Source organism: Gadus chalcogrammus, chromosome 14 (genome assembly GCF_026213295.1).
Source record: "Gadus chalcogrammus isolate NIFS_2021 chromosome 14, NIFS_Gcha_1.0, whole genome shotgun sequence".
Classification (NCBI taxonomy): Eukaryota; Metazoa; Chordata; class Actinopteri; order Gadiformes; family Gadidae; genus Gadus; species Gadus chalcogrammus.
The window spans coordinates 8943974-8965924 of NC_079425.1; the positions used below are offsets into that span (position 1 = coordinate 8943974).

Consider the following 21951-nt stretch of genomic DNA (forward strand, 5'->3'; position numbering starts at 1 on the left):
ATTTGATTATTAATAGATTAAATAAAAAATAAAAGAGACAACAAAAAAAAAAACACAAAAGAAGTCAAATTAAAAAAAAAAACTTTCTACATGCTCATAAGGGGGTAGGAGGAAGTAAAAAAACGTATCTAGTCCTACCCCTTAATAGATCAATTTAGCTTGGATAGATGTCACCAACATGTCCTACCATACCTATACATGTATATTATAAGTTACTATATATAGATATTACAAATATAAATACAAATACCATGTATATTACAACAGTCTACATACGTCAATGTTACAGAGGCTTTTCTAATTGTCTGTAATTTGTGAAGATGATGTCTTTATATTTATTTTTGAACTGTCTTATGCTTTGGCTTTTCTGTACTTCCACACTTAACTTATTCCACAATTTAACTCCGTAGATGCTGATACAAAAGCTATTTTTCGTTGTGCGTGTGTGGTGGACCTTGAAGTTCAGCTGTCCCCTTAACTTATAACGTCCCTCCCTTTCAGAAAACATTGCCTGTATGTTTTTTGGTAGCATATCATTTCTGGCTTTGAAGATTGTTTGGGCAGTTTTGAATTCAACCAGATCAGGAATTTGAGAGTTTTGGACTGTATGAATAGTTGATTAGTATGTTCATGATAAATTACATTATGGATTATTCTAATGACTCGCTTCTGAAGAATACACAACGGTTGTAAAGAGCTTAGAGGTGGTGCACACACCAGTTTCAGGTGTAGCCTATACAAAATTATTCAACTGTGATGCAACTCACCATAAGTTTGGTAGTGACGATGTTAAATAACTGAAATGGTTAAAATACTACCTAGTTTAAACAGTATAACAAATATTGTTGAAATGTTCAAAATATAGAACAGAGCGCTACATCAAAAGAAGCACTTAGAAGGGGTACAAATGACTTTAAAATGCATATTTAGCCAACCATTGGTGGATGAGTGCTTCAATTCGGTTTTACAGTTTCTATAGATGGTATACAGGTGGTGGCAGTAATGAGACAGTTTTCTTTTTGAAGCAGCCAAAGGAGACGACGAAGAAGACGTAAAACGAGAGCTCCTAACCAACTCTCGCGTTAATCTTCATAGCTAGTATAAATACAGACGTCCCTGGTTAACGGTCTCTTTTCCTTTGTCCCCTTAGCGGTGAAGGTGCAACAGTAATCGGTCGTCCCGAATCTGGGTTCATCCGACACCATCACCAACCAAGCTGAACAGAGCACTACTACCAGATCAGCATCATGCCTCCCAAATTCGACCCCAGCGAAATTAAAGTTGGTATGTGTAAAGTCTCTGATATAAACTGTTTCAGAGTCAAGATGGAGCCAATGTCCGTCCGGTTCGGCTCTGTCTCCTCGTCTATGAGGTGGACACAGAAAATGGTAAATATAGGGAACCCAGGCTCTTCACATGCGGTACCAACGATTGAAATTGTTTGGTTTGTATAATGTTGTACAGTGTTCGTTCGTGATTCCGGTCTTTGAGAAGGCCGTATGGATTTACTGCAGCACCACGTGTGCTAGGTTAGCCTCATGACGTCATTCGCTAGCTAGTATATAGAATTTGAATGCTGTGCTTGTTGTACTAATATTTTGAACCCAACCGAGTATCTAATCCGTAACGTTCACTCTACGAAGCAAGACTGGTTTGAAATGAGTTGTCATTCTACTCAGCATTGCTTGCACATTCTTACACTATTTAAATGCAGGGACAATGTTTTGTATTTCTTTTCATGTATGGAATTTAAGCAATTGTGTGGGCCTTCATTTATTGATTTAAGCAAGCTCGGTGGGATTCTTAATTGACGTTGGCATTATTGAATGTTCATTGAAGGCCGGTGCATTTTCTGAATGAGTGAAATGCTGAATTGATGAGTCTACACGTGGCTGGCACATTGTGAGTTTTTATGGTTCAAATAATGCTGTTTGTGAAAGCCAGAATTATTTGAGTGAGGTTGGCTTTAGCCTTGCTAGTTGTGTCAAATAACGTTTTCATCGTGTCTGCTTCTAATTTTCAGTGTACATGAGATGTACTGGTGGAGAAGTTGGTGCCACCTCAGCACTTGCTCCCAAAATTGGACCTCTGGGTCTGGTAAGTTTCTGTCTACAATGTTTTGTTTTTTTTAAGCCTCCCGCCACTCTGCCTGTCTGTTAGTGACTGTGTATAGTCCAGTGGAGGCTGAGATTGACCCAGCTCTAGGAAGCAGGGCTACCCAGTATAGTGGGAATCCCTGTGCCGAAAGATCTGGTACATGTTTGACAACGGCCGTTGAACATGTTTCTTTAAATTGCTTTTATCTCTCAATGACGCTAATTCGTTGTTTTTTTCCAATTTCTTCAGTCTCCCAAGAAAGTTGGTGATGACATCGCCAAGGCCACTGGAGACTGGAAGGGCCTCAGAATCACCGTGAAGCTGACCATCCAGAACAGACAGGCTGTGGTATGTAGTCTTAACGGCTTGTTCACTCTGCCTGCCGCCTCAATCTACCAAAGTCCACGGCTTCTAGGCCCTGAAATCCATTGAAGAAAATAAATGTTTGAAATGTGGTATGGTAAATTTGTTGCCTATTTATGGTGTGTTTAAAATTTTCCATCGACTTCTCCATCTAGGTTGAGGTTGTTCCCTCTGCATCTGCCCTGATCATCAAGGCTCTTAAGGAGCCCCCACGTGACCGGAAGAAGGTCAAGAACAGTAAGTCTAAGCAAAATGTAGTGACATGACTCCGGCCGACTGATAATGCGATTAGCTGCTCTGGTCATGAAGATACTCATTTGATGGGTAAAACATGCAGCCTCCCGCCACTCTGCCCGTCTGTTAGTGACTGTGTATAGTCCAGTGGAGGCTAAGAGAGACTCAGCTCTAGGAAGCAGGCTACCCAGAAAAGTGGGCAATCCTGTGCCGAAAGGCCTGGTACAATAAAAGCTTAATTTGCTGCAAATTTGTATTTTTCCTAAACTCACTTTCTTTATGTTGAAGGAGATTTAGTATTGTGTGCGTAACCATTGCGGTGTAGAATATGTTTTTAATCTTTGCTTGTTTTTGTTTCTAGTCAAGCACAGTGGGTCCGTGACGTTTGATGAGATCGTTGGTATCGCTCGTGTTATGAGGCATCGCTCTATTGCCAGGGAACTCTCTGGTAAGTTATATGTAACTAATTGTACTGGGGAAATTCGTTATACAACCATTTGTACCCTTTGCAGGATAGCCTCCCGCCACTCTGCCTGTCTGTTAGTGACTGTGTATAGTCCAGTGGAGGCTGAGATTGACCCAGCTCTAGGAAGCAGGGCTACCCAGTATAGTGGGAATCCCTGTGCCGAAAGATCTGAAACAATTTCCCAATGACCTGAAATTAGAAATTAATCTTTTATATATATGTGTATGTGTATGTGTGTATATATATGCTCGCTAGCCTACTTGAAGCTGGTAGGTTTTTCTTTAAAACATTGGTTACATAATATCCATCTCCTTTTTCTAAAGGAACCATCAAGGAAATCCTGGGTACCTCTCAGTCAGTAGGCTGCACCATCGATGGACGGCTCCCCCATGATGTCATTGATGACATCAACAGTGGAAAGGTTGAATGCCCAGCAGAGTAATGCTTGACAATAAAATTGACTAAATTTAACTTGTTTCCTCTGGTCTTTTTATGGTGTATATCACTGTTTGGTTTTGCATGCGAGTTATGTACTTGTATCAGTTAGTCCTAACCAGGAATGTTTTACTCATGGTTCTTAAATTGTTAATGTAAAATTGGTGATGGAAGCCATCCCACTCGGAAGAGTTGTGAAGAATCTTCACAACAGCGATTGTTGGAATGTTGTATCAGCGCTGTTTGCTGACGTCACTGTTAATGAAGCGAGATCCCAATCAGCCACCTTGCCCCGCCGTCGATCGTGCATAAATTATGAACGTCGCGTATGCCCCCAAAACACCCACCCCTTGTTGGTGATTGGTTAGAATACTCTAGGTCAGCGGTACGTGCTACTGCTTATAGAGCGGGCATCTAGCGGATCTTGAGTAAAATGCAATGTTACGGCCTAGAATCGCTGAAACGACCAGTGGCGGTGGGACAATAGAGGGCGCTAGTGCGCCGCCCCTCCGTGAAATATTCACTTGATTATATCTTCCAACTATTCTAAACTATTTATACGGAATAAATCAACAATACAGCGTTTTTCGTTTAATTGTGTGATATTTGTCACTACCAGCAACCATTTAAATGCGTCCGAACGTCAATGATTTGGGCTGGGCTAGTTATTGGTCATTCGAAATAAATGCCTTCCATCCCGCTAACCTTTTGCTGTATCAAGCAGACTGCTTTTCATTAGCGCAAGAAAATTCGCAGTTGGGTCGCACCAGTGTGCGCCCCAGGCCAATGGTATCGCTTTTCTATTTTATCACATGATTGGACAATTCAGCGGCTTTCGCGTAACAAAACTTTTCGCTAACTAGCAGAGTTGTAAGCCCTTTCCACCCTTTTCAGTGGAGGAATGGGACTCCAAGCAATGTTATATTTAAAAGGAGCAATTAAGTTACATATTTTAGTCTTTCGGCCTATAGAATATATACAAAATGAAGCAACTTTCCCATATTTAAGTGCATTTGAAGTAGACATTGACTCACAAATATTGGACGCTATAGGACTGATCATGATTTGTCTCAATATCAGAATAACAATGGGTCAAATAGCAAAGGCTGGTGGAATGGCCATAAAGTAGGTCTGTATATGCAGTAAGCTTGTCCAGGCCCTGCAAGTCAGGATGTAGGCTATGAATCGGAATGAATAGGTAGATAGGTAGTGGCCAACCCCAAAATGCACCAGAATACAGGAAATCAAGTCTATTGGTCAATTTTTTAAGTTCAGTATTACTGTGCCCCACCAACATTTTTGATCACCAGCCCCCACTGGATACAACCTACACTGCCAACGGCACTAGTTACAACAAATACTCGCAATTCGCTTGGATTGAAGCTTCCGCTTGTCTGCAATGAACCGTTTCATTTATCCATTTGAACCTGGAGCATGTCAATCATTAACATTGGTACATAAAAATAGTTGAGCATTGGTAACAGTTAAATGGTGATTAGACTGAATCACTTGCTAGTGATGGGTTGCTATGCAGGAATATCCATAATTCCTGGTAAAGTGGGATTGCTTAAACATTAACCCCATACAACAATGGTTGACTGAGGGGAATTGAACTGGTAGGTTTATACATTTATTAAGTCATATTGCTGAGGACCTTCAAGTAAGGCATTCAACTATGTAGCCAGGTTACTGGACCATGTGACCAAAAAACAAATTGGTAACATGTTAACAATATCAGGACAATGTCCATGTATTTTACAAAAACAGCAGTATCAATTTGATCATTGAAACCAGCAACTATATTTGGAACATATTCTAGACATACAAAACTGACCCAATAGCAAAACAGCCTTGCACATAGCAACAGTCGTGCACTAGGCTAAAGACCTGAGATCCTAGTCCTGAAACTGAACCCTTCAGTGACCAATCAAGACAGGTTTGCATGTGTTGATGCTTTTGAATGCAATGGAAAAAATACATTGGTTCAAGTACATCAATTGAAAAACTTTGCCCATCAATCAGTCATAACCCCAAAAGGATCATAAGAGTGCATTTTCATTGTTTGTGATGGCTCCTTAAGTAAAAGTAGGATAAGCCACTGGAAAATTCTTTAGTTCTCCACTTCCTCCTCCTCTGCATCATTTTCAGCCTCTGGCTCTTCCTCCATTCGCTCTTCATCATCCTCTTCCTCTCGACTCTTATCATTATCCGTCTCCTTCTTCTCTTTTTCTTTGCGTTTCTGATCAGACACCTCCTTTTTCCCTTTTTTGTAAACTGTCGAGTAGGAAGAAACAATTATAAATACCGTACAAAGTGACCATGCATCTTAACAGCCGAACATGACAAATTTGCATTATACAGAAGACTGATAATTGTTTCACACAAACAAACCTTCCAATGCTTCCCTTAGAGGCTCCAAAAACCGTTCAAACTCCATTTCCTCCATGGCAGCCAACACATCTGCTGCATTCAGAGTTTTTCTTTTTGCTTTCATAGCAAAATTGTTTGCGCTGCCAAGTTCACAAAGAGGGACAACAAAGCAATATAAATAAAAACCTCAAAAGACATTTCATGTTATTGCTAGGTAATAAACAAATACAACTTTTTCACAAACTTAATTTCTCATACCACTTGCATTTGAGATGATTTACAAGTGCTAGATTTACTAACAATCAACCTGGACTATCATTAATAGATTTGACAGTACGACTAAAAAATACATACTTTGAACATTGAAATTACAACAGTTTTCAATCTCTATGAAATAAAACATTACAATTACATTGTAGTGGACTACGTTTGATGATTTGTTCTGCTGGTGTTGTGGAGCGTTTACTTTGATTCATTTACCTACCATGAAGTTGCATACAAAACGAATACACTGGCCGCTTGCGATATTGCCCTTCTTGCTTCTTTGGACACATTAACACCATCCGGTAGCTGCGGAGCATACATCATGTTTAAATTCACCTGGACAAATTTTTACTAATTATTTCGCCACATTGTCAAGCACGCAGGATACAAATAAACAATAGACAGTTGTAGGGTAAGGGCCACGTTGAATCAACTCACCGCCTCTTTAATAATGCGAGTAATAACAGCGTTCGGAAGGTTTAGGTCCTCGGGTCTTTCCGCCATTTCAGATCACCCCCAATAATTAATGTTCAACGCAAGTGGCTTATGGATAATTTGAACTCGCTCCAACTGCAAAGCTAGCGACAGACAGCTAACGTAGCAAAACTATTGTTAGCGTTCGAATTATAGTTGACAAAAAATGTAACGTAAATGAAAAAGGAACTATTTTATCATCGTAGCTAGTACAATCCTGTTGTTGTGTTGAGTTAAGAAAGTTGAGACCAAGTTACGGTTCTCAATAACGCTACCAAGACAAATATCCGAAATATACAAAGGTTTGTTATGGGACGTTTCCCGCGAACCAACCATGCGTCGGTTCTGTCAACTTTCAACCCTGACCTCTGACGTAGTTTCCTTATCACCAATTGTATTTGGTACGTATTTCCTTTCGTCTTATTTGTCGTGATGTTCATGCGTTCATCGTGTTGTGTGCTTCTATATTGAAATAACAAACAAGATAAGATATTATGATAGCCAAATTTCAACTCGCTCATATCTTAAAATGAACTGAACATATATGTAGTCAATGCTGATCGATAGTGATTTAAATAATGGTGTCCATAAAAACACATCCTATTACTCATATATTCTACAATTTAAAAATAAAAAAGCTAGCCAGCCCTTAACTCTCCCACTCAAACACCCCACAGCAAAGCTACGCTAGAACGCATCACAAAGTTGCTCAGTCAGTTAGGGTGGAGATCTGTTAATCAATTTTTGAATTCTGAAAGTGTCCCGCCTTCTATCTTGGAGGGTCATTTTAGACATTTAACTTTTAACTTCTTGCAGTCGTTGGTATCCATGTATGCGGCTACTGCCTCCCACAGTTTCAAGAGTGCACTGCACCCATTTAGTGATTTAACATTCTCAGATTAGGACTGCATTTGCCACTGATTTTTCCACTGATCCTAAGGTAAATTCACGTTTTGTATCAATCTTAGCACTCATCGATCTTAGCACTTAGAGCTTTTTTGCACATCACAACCTTTCTTTACATACTCTCAAGATTTCAAAATAACAGTGTATAGTCTTCTATTTATTTTAACATGTCTGTTCAAGCCTAGTCTCATTATGGGGACTGTTACTGTAAATTGGTTGCAGGCCAGCATCCCTTTTGTCTTTCAGATTCAGACTTATTCTGCTTTCAAACGTGGGCTGGAACCTTTATACAGTCTCTCACCCTGATCCCAGCTACTACAGCTTGTTCTTGATTATGATGTCTTGGACAAGGTCAGTCCTGGCTGGGGATCTCTCATCCTTTATAGCCACCAGTGAAGCTGAATCAGAAAATATCCTTGTGAGGTCTTACAGATTCCAACACCTTTTGTGCCCTGATATTTCATCTGTTGTGAATACCGACACTCCCTCTGGTAGATTTCTGCCTTGTGCTAATTTTATAATTGGATATTCTGAACCCTGCCTTCCCAGTGGATCCATGGAACGATCTGAACATATATGGTTAGATAATTATGTACCAAAAGCCTTTACATGACCTATGAAGTCTTCTGCCTTCCTTCCTTCCTTCCTTCCTTCCTTCCTTCCTTCCTTCCTTCCCTCCTTCCTTCCTTCCTTCCTTCCTTCCTTCCTTCCTTCCTTCCTTCCCTCCCTCCTTCCTTCCTTCCTTCCTTCCTTCCTTCCTTCCTTCCTTCCTTCCTTCCTTCCTTCCTTCCTTCCTTCCTTAATGCATGAACGAGAAATAAACATTGGTACTAAAAAGTCACAGTGGTACACACAACGAGAAACCCTCCTACTTTCCTCACCTCAATTCCTGTGCCAAGTTATTAGATTATGAATAAAACAATCAATTGCACTACCAATTGCTCCCCAGTCCCACAGCTCCTACAATGGTTATTTTCCTGGCTGGGTATGGATTTTGTAAGATGATGTAAATCTAACTTAATTTGTCTGAGCTTTGAGGAGTCTCTCCCATTTCCACCAAAAGAGCAGGGACAGGAGTGGTTTGAATTATCCTCATCGCACCAATAAGTCATTAGCCTGCACAAGATTCACCTGTTCCAACATTGTACTGGCTGCACTACCTTGATGTGTTACATAACTCACACAATTCTAACTTAAACTGTACAATTAGATTGTATATATACATACATAAATATTAATAATAAGTATGTTTTAATCATTGTATAATCCCATGAAAACAACAATCTTTGTTTCCAGTTCCTTAGAATAAGCCCTTTATATCTACATAGGGAGTGTCCTCTTTCATGGAGCACAGCATGTTTAACCACCGTGTACCTACAGTAGTCTAATTTAAAGTAAACTATAAATTGAAGGGTTAAGGGAACCCCCTGTTCAAACACAATGAGATTAAATTAATGGGTTTTGGGTTTAGAATTCTTATAAGGAAGGGAACAGGTTTTTTTTTATCCCCGTGGCTAGGCTACACATTTGTGTACTCATTTTTTTTGTAGAGTTGATATGTACCGTTCAAATTAGCAATGTTGTATATGATGTATGTATACGCACACACCTTTGCGGTGACCGACAAGTGTCCAACAGCTAAAGCCTCTCTCGGTGTTCAAATCAAACGCACACACACACACACACACACACACACACACACACACACACACACACACACACACACACACACACACACACACACACACACACACACACACACACACACACACACACACACTGTGGTGTTATGCTATAAGTGTCTGAGAAGCTAAACCTTCTCTCGGACACCCTTCATATAGTTTTGTGAAGACAAGTTTGTGCTCTATTCCTTCCAACCAATCGGGTAGTCGACCTCACCTCTAGATGCTGTTAAATCTACACACTAGTCCTTTAATCGTCTTCACATATTGCCGCCGACAACCCCTCAACCAAAAATGCAGTAAATGTTGCTCTATCAACATTATTAGTTTGCAGACTCTGGTCGACCAATTGTGCAACAGATATATTGGAGTTTACTTAATGATTAAAATGAAAACACTGTTTAAAAAAATTGTTGAATCAGCTTTATGTGGAGCATTACAAGAAACAGTTGAGGAAAATTTTGAAGAATAAAATTATTTCACCATGTTGCCCTTTGGTGGTTTAAAAACTCCCTTTCAAACATAGACTGTATTCAATAACTTTTAAACTATAAAGAACTACAATTTTGTGATAACTATATTTGGAAGTAAATATTACAATTCTGTGTGGTCAGGATTTAAATATGTAATTCCTGGACTATATATTAGTGTTATATTAGGGTTAGGTGGCTTAATTTAGCACCTCCTCTTGAAGCGCTCATCTCTCTAAAAGTAGATGTTGGTCCTTATACCTTATTCCTATCTATTTTCCTTCCTACCTGTAAAACAGAGGACTAGGTGCTTGGGAGTTAACCAATGTGTCTGTATATATCTGCAGAAGATCCCCAAGAGATTCTCTGGGACATACTTCAGGAGTAAGCGACACAAGGGTCAATCATACGAGCCATTCGGTCCCTGTACATCCTGCGTGAGAGTTGGGTCAGCATTCTTGGCATTCTGGTTCAGTGTTGGACTCCGGCAAGGCTGTACTTTGTCTCCCCTCTTGCTAGTTATCTTCATTGACCTGAAATCAAGGAATAGCCATAGCTTGGATAATGTCCCATGTCAGGGCATCTCAGTTGTTCGCAGAGGAAGTTTTCCTCTTTGCTTTGTTGCGATCTCTATTGTAAAGTGGTTGGCATGCAAATTAGCATCTGGCCTTGGTTCTCTCCAAGAAAAGGATGGCTTGCAGCAGCGGCTGCAGTGATGTGGTATCTGAAAGGGAGGGTGTCGTTGAAGAGAGCTGAGCCGAAATTGACCAGTCGTTCGACGATTCTGTCTTCGTCTTTTTGCCACAAAGCATAAGGTTGCAGCTGAGATGGTTAAGCGTTAAGCGTGTCTCCCTTTGAAGGTGTTCCAAAGACAATCTACTGGGAGGAGAACCTGGGACTGACCCACGACTTGATCGAGGGAGAATATCCCCAAAAGAATAGTGGATCCCCCCAAGATGAGCTGTAGAATGTGACAGCTACAGCTGTCCCATTCTACAGCTACTTGCCCTACTAGCTGGTGAGGAGGGCACAATAGCTGGGCTGGAAGGTTGAAGTTTAAAGTTTAAATATAATGCTGCAGAATTTAGTGACAGGCAAGGTCAACTCCATATTAGTCATCTAGCCATCAACTTATCTTAAGTAAGCGAAAATATATATATTCTTTTCTTTTTCTTTTGTTTTTGTTAGTTCAGGGTGCCAACACCAAGTGATCCTCTAACAATTGATGCTGTATGATTTCAGCCATTTTTTGTCTAATGAATGGATGCATTCTTTCATAAAGCACTATATTTCGAATGAGCGTCTTAAAAACAGTATCATTTGAAATAATGCATACATGGTTAGAAGAGGAGACGTTGAAATCAAGTTTCGGAAAATAATTATATTTCTGCAGCAAAAATACTTTAATATGGCATAGGCCTAATTTGAAAGCGATGTAACCGCCACCAAGAGATAGTTGGGACGTGAAACCGAATACTTTCGGGTTGGGACGGAGAACCATACAAAAAAGCGTTGCGTTATCAGAAGCGTGTGTTATCGTCTTCACTTTGAAGTAGGCTAGATGTTACTAGTTCACTTGTTTCCCTGGCTCTGCAGTGTGCAAGCTGAATCTGTCGTTGCCTATCTACCACAGTTGGTTTAGGAAAAGAGGTTTGTTTATGCAGCACTACTTTTGTATACGTCCGACAATTGTTTCTGGTCTCCTGGAAGAGTCTCTTTTATTTAACTTACACGAACTTACTGCGTTATCGCAATAACCATGGTTATAGATGGGGTTTATAATAACTTGTGTTTTATTTGAATCATAAGGAGACGAACGGTTGCGTATTTACTGGATCTATTTCTTTTGGATGGCAGTGCTGCGCCCTTCTCTCTCACACTTCTATGCTAGCCGCCATCTTGAATTTTAATGAACATTTTTGAAAAAATGTGTTTCCTGTGATATTATCAACTAGGGTGTCGTGTCAAATAGTACTGCTTTGTGGATAGGCGATTCGTTGTGCGTGTGTCCGTGGAGGAAACGCCTGGTGAGTATTTATTTGTATTGTTTCGGTTGTCGACCCACAACCCTGCCAACGCGTGAAAATGCTCTCAGCTTGCTGTTAATCACCACAATAACTAGCTACCTGCTAATGGTGTTTTGTGCAGGATATCTGCTTAATTTTTCTTAAGGTAACTCTGATTATTGAGTAGAAATCGACGACCATTATTCGAATGTATTATCAAACTAACTACGGCTATCTATAAACCGTGGGGAGGTCGGCAGGCAGGGTTGAGCGTTGCTGCAGCTCAATAAGGTTCGTTTGTTGGACATAAATGTATTGCAATTGTGTAAGTAATTGTTTCTTCACGCCGTAGCCAGTCTTGATCTTGGTTATGTGGGTCTGTTTGTAAATCAGATCAATTGAAAAAATATATGGCATTACTATTTGTTATGTGTTATGCTACGTAGCCACAAGGGCTAACGAAGAATGGCCATAGTACCAGGTACTAGCTTGCTAAGTTCGTTGCTAGCTGACACTAACTGCCAGCTAATTTAAAACTTGACCAATACACTGACTTATCGGGGGCCAGTGGTCGCTTAAACTGAACACTCTGTCACGACCGATGGGAAGGGTTCGCTCCTTACGTTGCTTTATTAGTCTTTATTTGATCAGGCTTTACTGGTGGACTTAATCTTAAAATCTATTATGTAGGCAGGTGGGCTATAACTTGCTAATTTACGAACGACATCACCAAAACATCGATTCATTGTTCAGTTTCCAAACATTTTAATCCTAAACGTAACTAACGATCTAACGTATGTGTTATACCATCTTGCAAGATAACCTTAGCTTTGATTCGCCTGGCGAAATGCCGGTTTAGACTGCGTGTTGTATGGTCGGGGAGACTGCAGTTGTTAGCAAACAATGCCAGATTAATTGTTGGCTGATTTTGGCCTGGCCTTTCGTCTCGTTCAAGGAGTTGTGAGGAACGGCCTTCAGTGTTTTTAAACAGGCTAACGTTAGCTTTTAGCCAACATTAGTTTTAAATGGGAAACAATTGAGCCAAGATAACGCACACTTCAACTAAAATATTGTTTTGTTCTAAATAAACAACGTTCATGGCGTCACATGGTCCCCAAATTTAAATGCTTTCTTCCGGCATGGAAGATGGTCCTGATACGAATCTATTGCATTTGTCTGAAAGCCAATGCATCATTTCAGACTGCCACTAAGTGGTGCTGCAGGACTGTTTCAATTTGACAATGTCTGCATGGTTTTGTTGTTTATCTGTCAGAACCATAGGTGAGAACGTAATATGACTAAGTGTGACGGGTCTTTCCTCCGTAATATCTGTAATATTCTGTTGGCAAAACGTCCGATCATTGTGCCTTGCATAATGACCAAGATTAGCTGGACAAGGAATTTCCCTCAAGTTCAGGAATCTCAAATGATAAGGACATTGGAAGACATGTTTGTAATTAAGTTTATTGTTGTTTCCATACATTTTTTTTAGTAAGTACATTTAGCATTTGGACCAGTTAACAGCGTGGCTGTAACAGCGTTAACAATAGGACTTGTACATCAGAATGCATCATGGGAGTTTTTGTTGGCGATACTCCACCATTGAGAGGACTCAAGAGAGTTGTAGTACTGTAATATCCTAAATCAATGCAAATACTCTTAAACCTAACTGAGATTTTGCCATTTCTTGTATTATAAATGCTGTGGCAGTGTGAAACACAACTTCCCAAAATTACAAATAAAATCAGGGTTACTTTCTAAATTATGAAAATAACCAAATAACTATTACTATTACTATTACAAATAACCAACACAAATTATATGGAATAGATAGTAACACCTAATTTGCTGTTGAACTTCAAAGTGTGAAGAAGGATGATTTCATGTAAATGGATTTCTGTCCTTTTGCTTTATATGCTATTGAATTCAAGTAATATATTTTATGTCATTTTCTGCTTTCAGGTTCTAATTTGTAGGTTCCTATCTGAGAATTGTTTCTAAAACTCGGAGACTAAATGCAACTGGACCAGGGGGATTGTGGGCATGAAGTGGCTGGGCGAATCCAAGAACATGGTATTAAATGGCAGGCGACAAGGAAGCAAATATACCAGTGAGCAACCTGTGAGTCAGAGTCAGACTCGCTCTCAGCATTCACAACGGGCATCATTGCGACCCAGCAAAAGCCACCCCAGCAACAGGAGATGTAGCCGTAGTAAGTGGGCCATTTTACTTTTTTAATTCTATTTCATATACCGGTACTTTGAAACCTGTTCCACTGCAGCCATCTTGTTGTTTTGAAATTATTATCAATTATGATGAGGTGTTAAACTCTTCATCACCTTTGCTAACGACCTGGGTTTATTGATAGGAGTTACATAAATCAAATAATTGTATAATTATCTTTATATACATTGCTAAATGGGAATGTTTTGTATAAAACAGGGTTTTCAACAGCCAGCCTCGAAGCAGAGAGGCGCTATGTTCCATCATCAGGAATGACTGCAAAAGAGCTCTGTGAGAATGATGACTTGACTACAAGCCTCATTCTCGACCCTTACCTGGGCTTTCAGACTCACAAGATGAACACCAGGTAAGTTGGTTAGTGTAATAGAAACGTCATCAAAGAAAGTTGTACGAAGGAAACGCAAAGCATTCCATCCTTATTTCTATGGCGGGGTGCTATTTTAAGGTTTATGCAATATTGTGTCACTATAGGTTTCGGCCAATCAAAGGGAGGCAAGAAGAGCTGAAGGAAATTATTGAGCGCTTCAAGAAACATGACAACCTGGAGAGAGGCTTCAGAGCCCTGACATCAGGAGACTGGTCAAGACACCATTTTCTCCACAAGACAAAAGCTCAGGAGAAGCTCTTCAAGCAGCATGTGAGACACTATCTCTGCCTCCACATTTGAGCAACTTCAGTGACTTAGAATAACCGTGAATAACCGTGCCCCATCTGTCCTTCAGGTCTTTGTTTATCTCCGAATGTTTGCGACGGACAGCGGATTTGAGATTCTCCCCTGTAACCGATATTCATCAGAACAAAATGGAGCTAAAATTGTGGCAACAAAGGAGTGGTAAGGGAACCAATTAGTAATGATTGTGTGTTGGAAGTTTAGAGAAGTGGATTACATTTCTGTGAATGGTTTCATTTATCAACATGAGTAGACAAAGTCTGTACTGTATAAAACAAATATAAACGTTTAATTATTTTGTAATATTTGCCTTATTCTAATGAATTTTTACCGTTCTGCAGGAAAAGAAATGATAAGATGGAATATCTGGTGGGATGCATCGCCGAGCTTTCAGAGAGCGAGGAGAACATGCTACTTCGACACGGGGAGAATGACTTCAGTGTCATGTATTCCACACGCAAGAACTGCGCCCAACTCTGGCTCGGCCCTGCTGCCTTCATCAATCATGGTATCAGTTTTATTTTATTTTTCTGTTTTTATTCTGTAGTGTTACTCTTTAATTCGTCAATAACGTTTGTTATTTCTGTTCTATAATGGCACTATTTTCTTCCTCTGGCTAACGTTTTATGTCAACATTTCCTATTTCAGATTGCCGGCCAAATTGTAAGGTAAGAGTCTGTCCTTCAAAGAATCCTAATGGTTTCTTGTCGTCCTTTATGGTTCTACTGTTTTCATATAGTCTAATCATTAATCTATATTGTCGTTTCAGTTTGTGTCAACCGGCCGAGATACAGCCTGTGTCAAAGTGCTAAGGGACATAGAACCAGGCGAGGAAATCTCGTGTTACTACGGAGATGGTTTTTTTGGAGAAAACAATGAGTATTGTGAATGCTATACATGCGAAAGGTGGGTAAAAACTTGTGTATTTACGGCCAGAAATGTCATCCTATGTTACTACAACCTTCACTGGATGCATTTTAGCAGCGTGAAACATCCATGCTTGAAAGCTACTTTCACATGTGCCATGCCCAATAGTATAGAATTCCAACCAAAATTATCCAAAAACTACCAAAAAAAAAAGTTAAGAATACTGTCAGGAAATATATATTTCCCTCCCCTTCTCAAAAACCCAGTCCTGGTAATCATAATTACTGTTAAAAAAAAAAGAGTCCTACTTGTCGGCTCGTAAATCAACACTTGTAACTGGCGGTACATCCATAAACTGGGTAACTGTGTGTGTGTGTGTGTGTGTGTGTGTGTGTGTGTGTGTGTGTGTGTGTGTGTGTGTGTGTGTGTGTGTGTGTGTGTGTGTGTGTGTGTGTGTGTGTGTGTGTGTGTGTGTGTGTGTGTGTGTGTGTGTGTGTGTGCGCTTTTTATAAACCCAAGATTGGCTCACTGCCCTCAAGTGCTCTGTTCCTTGTCCACACCCTAATATTCCACACTCGTGGAACAGATTGGGCAGAAATGGAATATAATATATTTTAATGGTTATAAGAAGCAGGCCTCTTCTGCGGTTCTCTAGAGGGAACACCTTTTTCATTTGTTAACATAACCACTATCCAACTTGTAAGCTATAACCTATAGTTCTTCAGACACTTTGAAAAATGTCATTGTCTTCAACAGCATCAAGTAGCAGTCAGGAGATGGATGGGACAAAGGTCAGAAAGATAGTTGGAGAGCTTCGCAGTTTTGCTTTTTGTTGTACTGTGGGGGCCACAATGCAGCTACTACTTCAACATTTGTAAAGGTTATGGTGTCTTTCTCTCTAGGTATCTTTTTTGCCTTTAAGGACAGCTGACACTGCTTGGCATTGAGTCCACCAGGTTTTTGCAGAGCTTGGATGGTTTTTCTTCCTCTTTAATGGAAGAGTGTTTAATCTGTTAATCTGCAAAATATTGATGTGCACATTATAGTAGTGAAACGGTAAGGATGTGTCAGTGTAGGGATTTTCTGTTTTTAGGACGAATTTTCTAAACATTTGCTCATTATGTTTTGTATCTTTTGGCAGACGAGGTACTGGTGCATTCAAATCTAAAGCTGGGTTACCAGTGGAAGTACCAGTGATCAACAGCAAGTACGGGTTGCGGGAAACAGACAAGCGTCTCAACAGGCTGAAGAAGCTGGGCGAAGGGAGCAGGAGCTCCGACAGCCACTCGGTGGGCTCCCACACAGATGTGGACTCTCAGGAAATGCCAAAAATGCATCAATGTAAGTGTACCCGCAACATTAACAGCTTGAACTGATTGTGGGACGAAATAGGACCATAGATCCCCTCTCAAACTGAGCGCCCACCCTAAGTGCAACCATTAGAATTGTGAAACCTTTGTACCAAATGTGTAGCCAGAGGTTTTCATTCTTAAAATGACTCAGGCAAAGAATTAACCCAATGGGAGGAGCAATCTTCACTGTTAATTGCACTGTTTGCAACGTCATCCTATTAAATGTGTTTTATAAAGCTTTGATTGTATATGCATATTATACAAATTGTGGCATTCCTTGTTTTTCTCGAGGTATCTGAACTATCAATTTTCTGACATACTTGCATCCAGTGATATCTTTGGTTATCTGTTTATGAACCAACTGTCTAACTTGCGTCTTATTCTTCCCTCTAGCTGTAAGAAAAAGAAATTCTCCAGGAATGAAGTTCACTAAAACCAGGACTCAAACTAGACAGACTCTTTCAAGAGCTCTATCATCTACCTCACCTTCTAAACAAGGTCACATAAACAATAACAGGGTACCAAAGAGACTAAAATCCCAATCAAAGCCTTCGTTAAGTAAAGTCCAATTAAGGAGTCGGCGGAGGAGTAGGGCGGAGCCTAAGGCGTTGGCCAAAGGAGAGACTTGCCGACTGGGTGTCAGGGACCCCAAAGTTTCGCTTTGTAAAAGCCTCAACGTTAAGAAGGAGAAGGACTCACAGGTGCTAGTGCAGCAGGCGATGGGACAACGGGGCTGCTTGACCCGTCATGCCGCCAAGGGGAGCAGTAACTTGCCAGGTGCACAAGGCTGTGATGGCAGCCAGTCTTCTTATGGAACTCGCAGGTCCACTAGAACCATGGTAAAAGCCCAGGAATCTGCAACGGGAGTCAAGCTGGAGCCCAGTGCTCTGGAGGGCTTCGAACCAGTCCCTGGTGGTGTGGTCATTAAGTCGGAGCCTGCTGACATGGAGGAGTACCTCCACCATGGGCTGGGCCTGGAGCAAGCCGTGCTCGAGACTGGCTACGCAAAGAGAAGTTCCTGCAGTGCACGCAAGCGGCCCTCGTCGCACATGCCGGAAAGGACAATTAAATGCGAGGACTCGTACGGAGATGCGTTGATGTCAGTGGGAGCCACTGCCCACACCGCTAACTTCACAGACTGCAGCAACGTCCGACTGTCCTTCGCAGACCGACACCGAGATTACAACGGTGTCAGCAAAAGCAGCAAGTCCCAGCGCAGGGAAAAGGGCAAGAGCAGCTGCCGATCGCAGAGCAAAGGGAAGAAGAAGCGCCAGATCACCCGCTACGACGCCCAGCTCATCCTGGAGAACAACACAGGCATCCCCAAGCTGACCCTCCGCAGGCGGAGGGACAGCAGCAGTAGCAAGAACAACGACCCGAGCGAGGCCATCGGCTCGTCCGGCTCAGGCGTCAACCCCGCGTCTTCCAACAAGATCAGCATTAAGTTCAGCAAGGACCACGACAAGGACAAGGGCAGCTCGTACGTGGCGAAGTTGAACAATGGCTATACGCCCGGGGTCCACAACAGCTCCACAAAGCTCAAGATCCAGCTGAAGCGGGAGGACGACCCCCGGAGGACATCGCAGTCCAAGTCGGAGCACATCTCTTACAACGGCGACACGGGGCAGAGTCTAGAGGTCCGCGGCGGCGGTCATCGGACCCAAACGGCGATGGCGGAATCTTCATCAGAGGAAGAAGACGACGATGACGATGACGACGACGACGATGAGGAAGAAGATGATGATGATGATGATGAGGACGATTACTTTGATAATGAGTTCGAGGACGATTTCATTCCACTCCCGCCTGCAAAGCGCCTGCGGCTCATTGTGGGAACAGACTCCATAGACATCGATATCTCCTCCAGGAGGAGGGAGGATCAGTCTCTTAGGCTCAATGCATAAGCTGTGGAGCTCATTCCTCCACCCTTCATGTAAATAAAGAACCATCACTCACTAATCAACTGTTGTGTTGATGTAAAAGAAGTACAGTAATTAAACAAAATAAGTTGCTGAGAATTAAATATCTAAATCAACTGAGAAAAAAAAAAAAGGGGTCTATTAACCTAAAACAAATTCTTTGGTTATTCACGTCACTTCTGTTCATAGAGTACATCAAGAGTTTGTTTTACGTTCAATTCGTCCCTTGCACTTGATAATGTAGAAAGTGTACAGTAATGGTGACTATACCGTCTGTCAGGGTTGGCAGAAATCTGTTCCCCCTTTATTTTTAGAGTTTGTCTATTAGTTTGTATTTGTGTGACACGCCATCCTTAATGTATGGTCTGTGTCGAAGCATTATTATGATCACTTGGTTCATTTGGTAGTACGTGCCATGTTTGCATTGCTCTGTTCGATTCCCAGGTAAAGAACCATTTAAATTCCATCACCGCATTAATGTAATGTAATTTACTGTGTAAGTTCAACATGTGTATGCAATAGAGTTCCATCGACAAGGAACCTCTTTTAGAATACTTGTCGACCATTCATGTAAACACAGTTGTAGAGCATTGTTAACGGAGATTAAATTTTCTTGATTCATGATCTAAAACATTAAAGGGGGATGAAACTCAATTTATTTTAGCAGACTATTCATGACAATCTAATGATTAAACTTTTTGCGGGGGGCAGTGGGTTGGAGGAAATCAGGATATCCTTGTGTACCCCGAAATACAAAAAACTGGGCTTTATTACACGGACCTTAAAGATGACTGTCAATCTACAATAGCTCATAACCATTTATTGGAGAGGGTTAAGAGAAAAGCATTTTCAGTCAGTTTCATCCTTCTTTTAAAAATGTCTTGCAGTTATGATGCAATGAAATTATGCTGATTTTAAACAATACATCTTATTTTTTTATGTTCTACCTTGAGTAAATTCCATTGCTATCAAATATTGCTAGATTGTAGTGTATTGTTTTCATATGTCAACTCCGGCTATGGCATTCACATTGAGATGGACCAATGTTTTAATTACTGGTTCTCCATCTGGGAGCTACTGTATAATGATATCATGGTACAGTAGTTAAACACTAATCATTCAAATGGTCAAAACATGATTGCAAACAGTCCGTTTTTTCTTCTTCCATACTTGTCATCCAGAAACCATATGAATAATGTACAGAAAGACACGCTCATGTTCCAGGACTTCCATTCTAATCCTATCTCGTACAGTCAATTCGTAATCAGACTTGAAATGAAGTTGAGGACTTGCATAAGCACCTGTATTTCCTGTTCTGAAAAGTGCTAGTTATATGGCTCATTCGCCAATTATTTTTGTGTTGCAAGATTTGTAAAATCTACTTGCAAGATTCAGTCGAATGGATTAGTTATAGGCAATATATCGCAAGTTATCGTATTGTTTAGTCAAAGACCCCTAGTTTTTTGTCAAGAGCAAATAAGAGTTAATAATTAAAATCTGGAGACCCCCCCCCCCCACCTGTTATAGTTGTGCGATTCCAGCAGTCTTTCTGTACATTATTTCCCCGGTAGTAAAAGTAAACAACTGCCAAATAGATCAAGGGATCAACCAAGGTAAATGTTAACCCACTGTTTCCTTTCTTTCTTTTTCTTGTTATGTACTGTTCATAGCACCAGCAGCTGTTCACATTTCTGAATCTGGCTCGATATGTCCTTGTTCTTCTGTGGACGTCTCCATTCTACACTGTATACTGTTCCAGGTGTACTGTCTGTGTGGTCTGTGTCTGTCCGCTAGACAGCTGTCAAGATTTCCTATTGAGTTTAAAAACAAACAAAAAAAAACAACACAAAAACAAAAACAAATGTGAATAGTATGATGACATTTTAGAGTGTTGCGTGGGTAGTGGGGACATGTTAAGAGAATTAAAAATGGGCAGTGATTATATTGTCCGTTATGTAAATCTTGTGAACACATCTTGTACTTATTTAACAATTTTGAATACTTGAAAACTATATAAAGTTTCTTTGTGACTCTTAGTTTGTGTTCCCTGCTTGGAGGTGTGTAGGACATTTGGTTTAGCAGATGCAAAGACTTTTTTAGCAGATTCTTAAAAAAATAGGAGATGTTGAGTTAGCCTATTGCTTAATCGGTTTATTTAGTTGTTTCTACATTACTAGCCACTTCAGCTATGAAGTTCCTGTCAGTCTTTTGGTATTTGTCCTTTATATGTATCAAGACACACACACGCACACACACACATATATACATTATAAACATTGAGGTCCTGCCCTAAAATGCTTCAGGTCAAAAAATTAAATAAATACATGTATGTATGTAGTAGGTCTATATACATTTCTTGGTAGTTTTCGCATGTTGCATCTTAGGACAGGACCTCAATCTTGAAGTAGTCTTGCTTTGGTTTTATTTGTTGAAGTATTGTTTGTGTTTTCAAAATAACATGTATTCAAAATGATAATTTCTTAAATAATCTAAAATGCCAATTTACAGAGTTGAAACATATTTTGAATAGTTTACTATTTCTCAGGTTGGATATCGAGTTTTATATATAGCCTAGGCCTAATGCACAGGTGAAACGCATTGCATAATGCCCAGATGTAATAAACAGCTTCTCATACCACCCACTAAAGTGTTGATGTCTACTGACTGACATGGTAGACATGACAGATTAAACAATAGTCTTGCACATTACCTGGGCATTATCTAATGGAAATGGGATATAATCTGTGTAACAGGTAAATATTAACTGCAAAGTGTCCGGGTGGGGGTTGTCATCATACCCCATCCGGCCACAAATGTTGATATTACTCATCGCTCACATCTATATGGCTGTTTCCAAGATTCTCACTTTTACTTGCATTCCTCAGGATACTAGAGGAGGAAATATGACATCACCCCCTTACATCTACTGCAATTGCGTTTTTAACCAGTTTGAGGATTCTATTACGTGCCATTGCATAAGTCTATCCGAAGGAATTGTCAAAGTGATGTGCTGCTGATCAGCCGTCTGTAATTTTAGTCCACTGTCTAATCTCTAATGGGATTATTTGGAAATTATAAACCATCCAGCCATTTTCTTTCCAACTCCTACGACTCTTGATATGTTTACGTATT

The 21951-nt window shown here is 40.5% G+C and overlaps 3 protein-coding genes and 3 non-coding genes across 10 annotated transcripts; 5 read left to right on the forward strand and 1 right to left on the reverse strand.

Moving 5' to 3' along the window:
* The first annotated feature begins 1123 nt into the window (after positions 1-1123).
* On the forward strand, positions 1124-3631 carry rpl12 (ribosomal protein L12). Of its 2 annotated transcripts, none has more exons than XM_056607921.1 (6): positions 1124-1284; positions 2024-2097; positions 2347-2445; positions 2616-2697; positions 3056-3142; positions 3484-3631. In XM_056607921.1, the coding sequence occupies exons 1-6, from the start codon at positions 1248-1250 to the stop codon at positions 3600-3602; spliced, it is 498 nt and encodes a 165-aa protein (XP_056463896.1). In that variant the 5' UTR covers positions 1124-1247; the 3' UTR covers positions 3603-3631. The 2 variants fall into 2 exon arrangements, with proteins under 2 accessions (XP_056463896.1, XP_056463897.1); XM_056607922.1 differs by lacking the exon at positions 1124-1284 and adding an exon at positions 1291-1388.
* LOC130404101 (small nucleolar RNA SNORA65) lies at positions 2137-2261 on the forward strand. Its single transcript, XR_008904179.1, has one exon. It is a non-coding gene; the product is annotated as a small nucleolar RNA SNORA65 (small nucleolar RNA).
* LOC130404108 (small nucleolar RNA SNORA65) lies at positions 2801-2924 on the forward strand. Its single transcript, XR_008904185.1, has one exon. It is a non-coding gene; the product is annotated as a small nucleolar RNA SNORA65 (small nucleolar RNA).
* Positions 3215-3339, forward strand: LOC130404107 (small nucleolar RNA SNORA65). Its single transcript, XR_008904184.1, has one exon. It is a non-coding gene; the product is annotated as a small nucleolar RNA SNORA65 (small nucleolar RNA).
* Positions 3632-5249: 1618 nt separating the features above from the next.
* pole3 (polymerase (DNA directed), epsilon 3 (p17 subunit)) lies at positions 5250-7389 on the reverse strand. The gene is made up of 4 exons (XM_056607924.1): positions 6668-7389; positions 6450-6535; positions 5987-6105; positions 5250-5869 (listed from the first exon to the last, which is right to left on the reverse strand). The coding sequence occupies exons 1-4, from the start codon at positions 6731-6733 to the stop codon at positions 5706-5708; spliced, it is 435 nt and encodes a 144-aa protein (XP_056463899.1). The 5' UTR covers positions 6734-7389; the 3' UTR covers positions 5250-5705.
* Positions 7390-11193: 3804 nt separating this feature from the next.
* kmt5b (lysine methyltransferase 5B) lies at positions 11194-21951 on the forward strand. 4 transcript variants are annotated; one of them, XM_056607692.1, is made up of 10 exons: positions 11194-11411; positions 13730-13979; positions 14210-14357; positions 14483-14648; positions 14734-14843; positions 15023-15189; positions 15330-15349; positions 15451-15587; positions 16690-16889; positions 17294-21951. In XM_056607692.1, exons 2-10 carry the CDS (start codon positions 13811-13813, stop codon positions 18802-18804), a joined length of 2628 nt encoding a protein of 875 aa, XP_056463667.1. In that variant the 5' UTR covers positions 11194-11411; positions 13730-13810; the 3' UTR covers positions 18805-21951. The 4 variants fall into 4 exon arrangements, with proteins under 4 accessions (XP_056463667.1, XP_056463665.1, XP_056463668.1 ...); XM_056607690.1 differs by lacking the exon at positions 11194-11411 and adding an exon at positions 11418-11788 and having other exon boundaries at positions 17294-21950; XM_056607693.1 differs by lacking the exon at positions 11194-11411 and adding an exon at positions 11799-11933.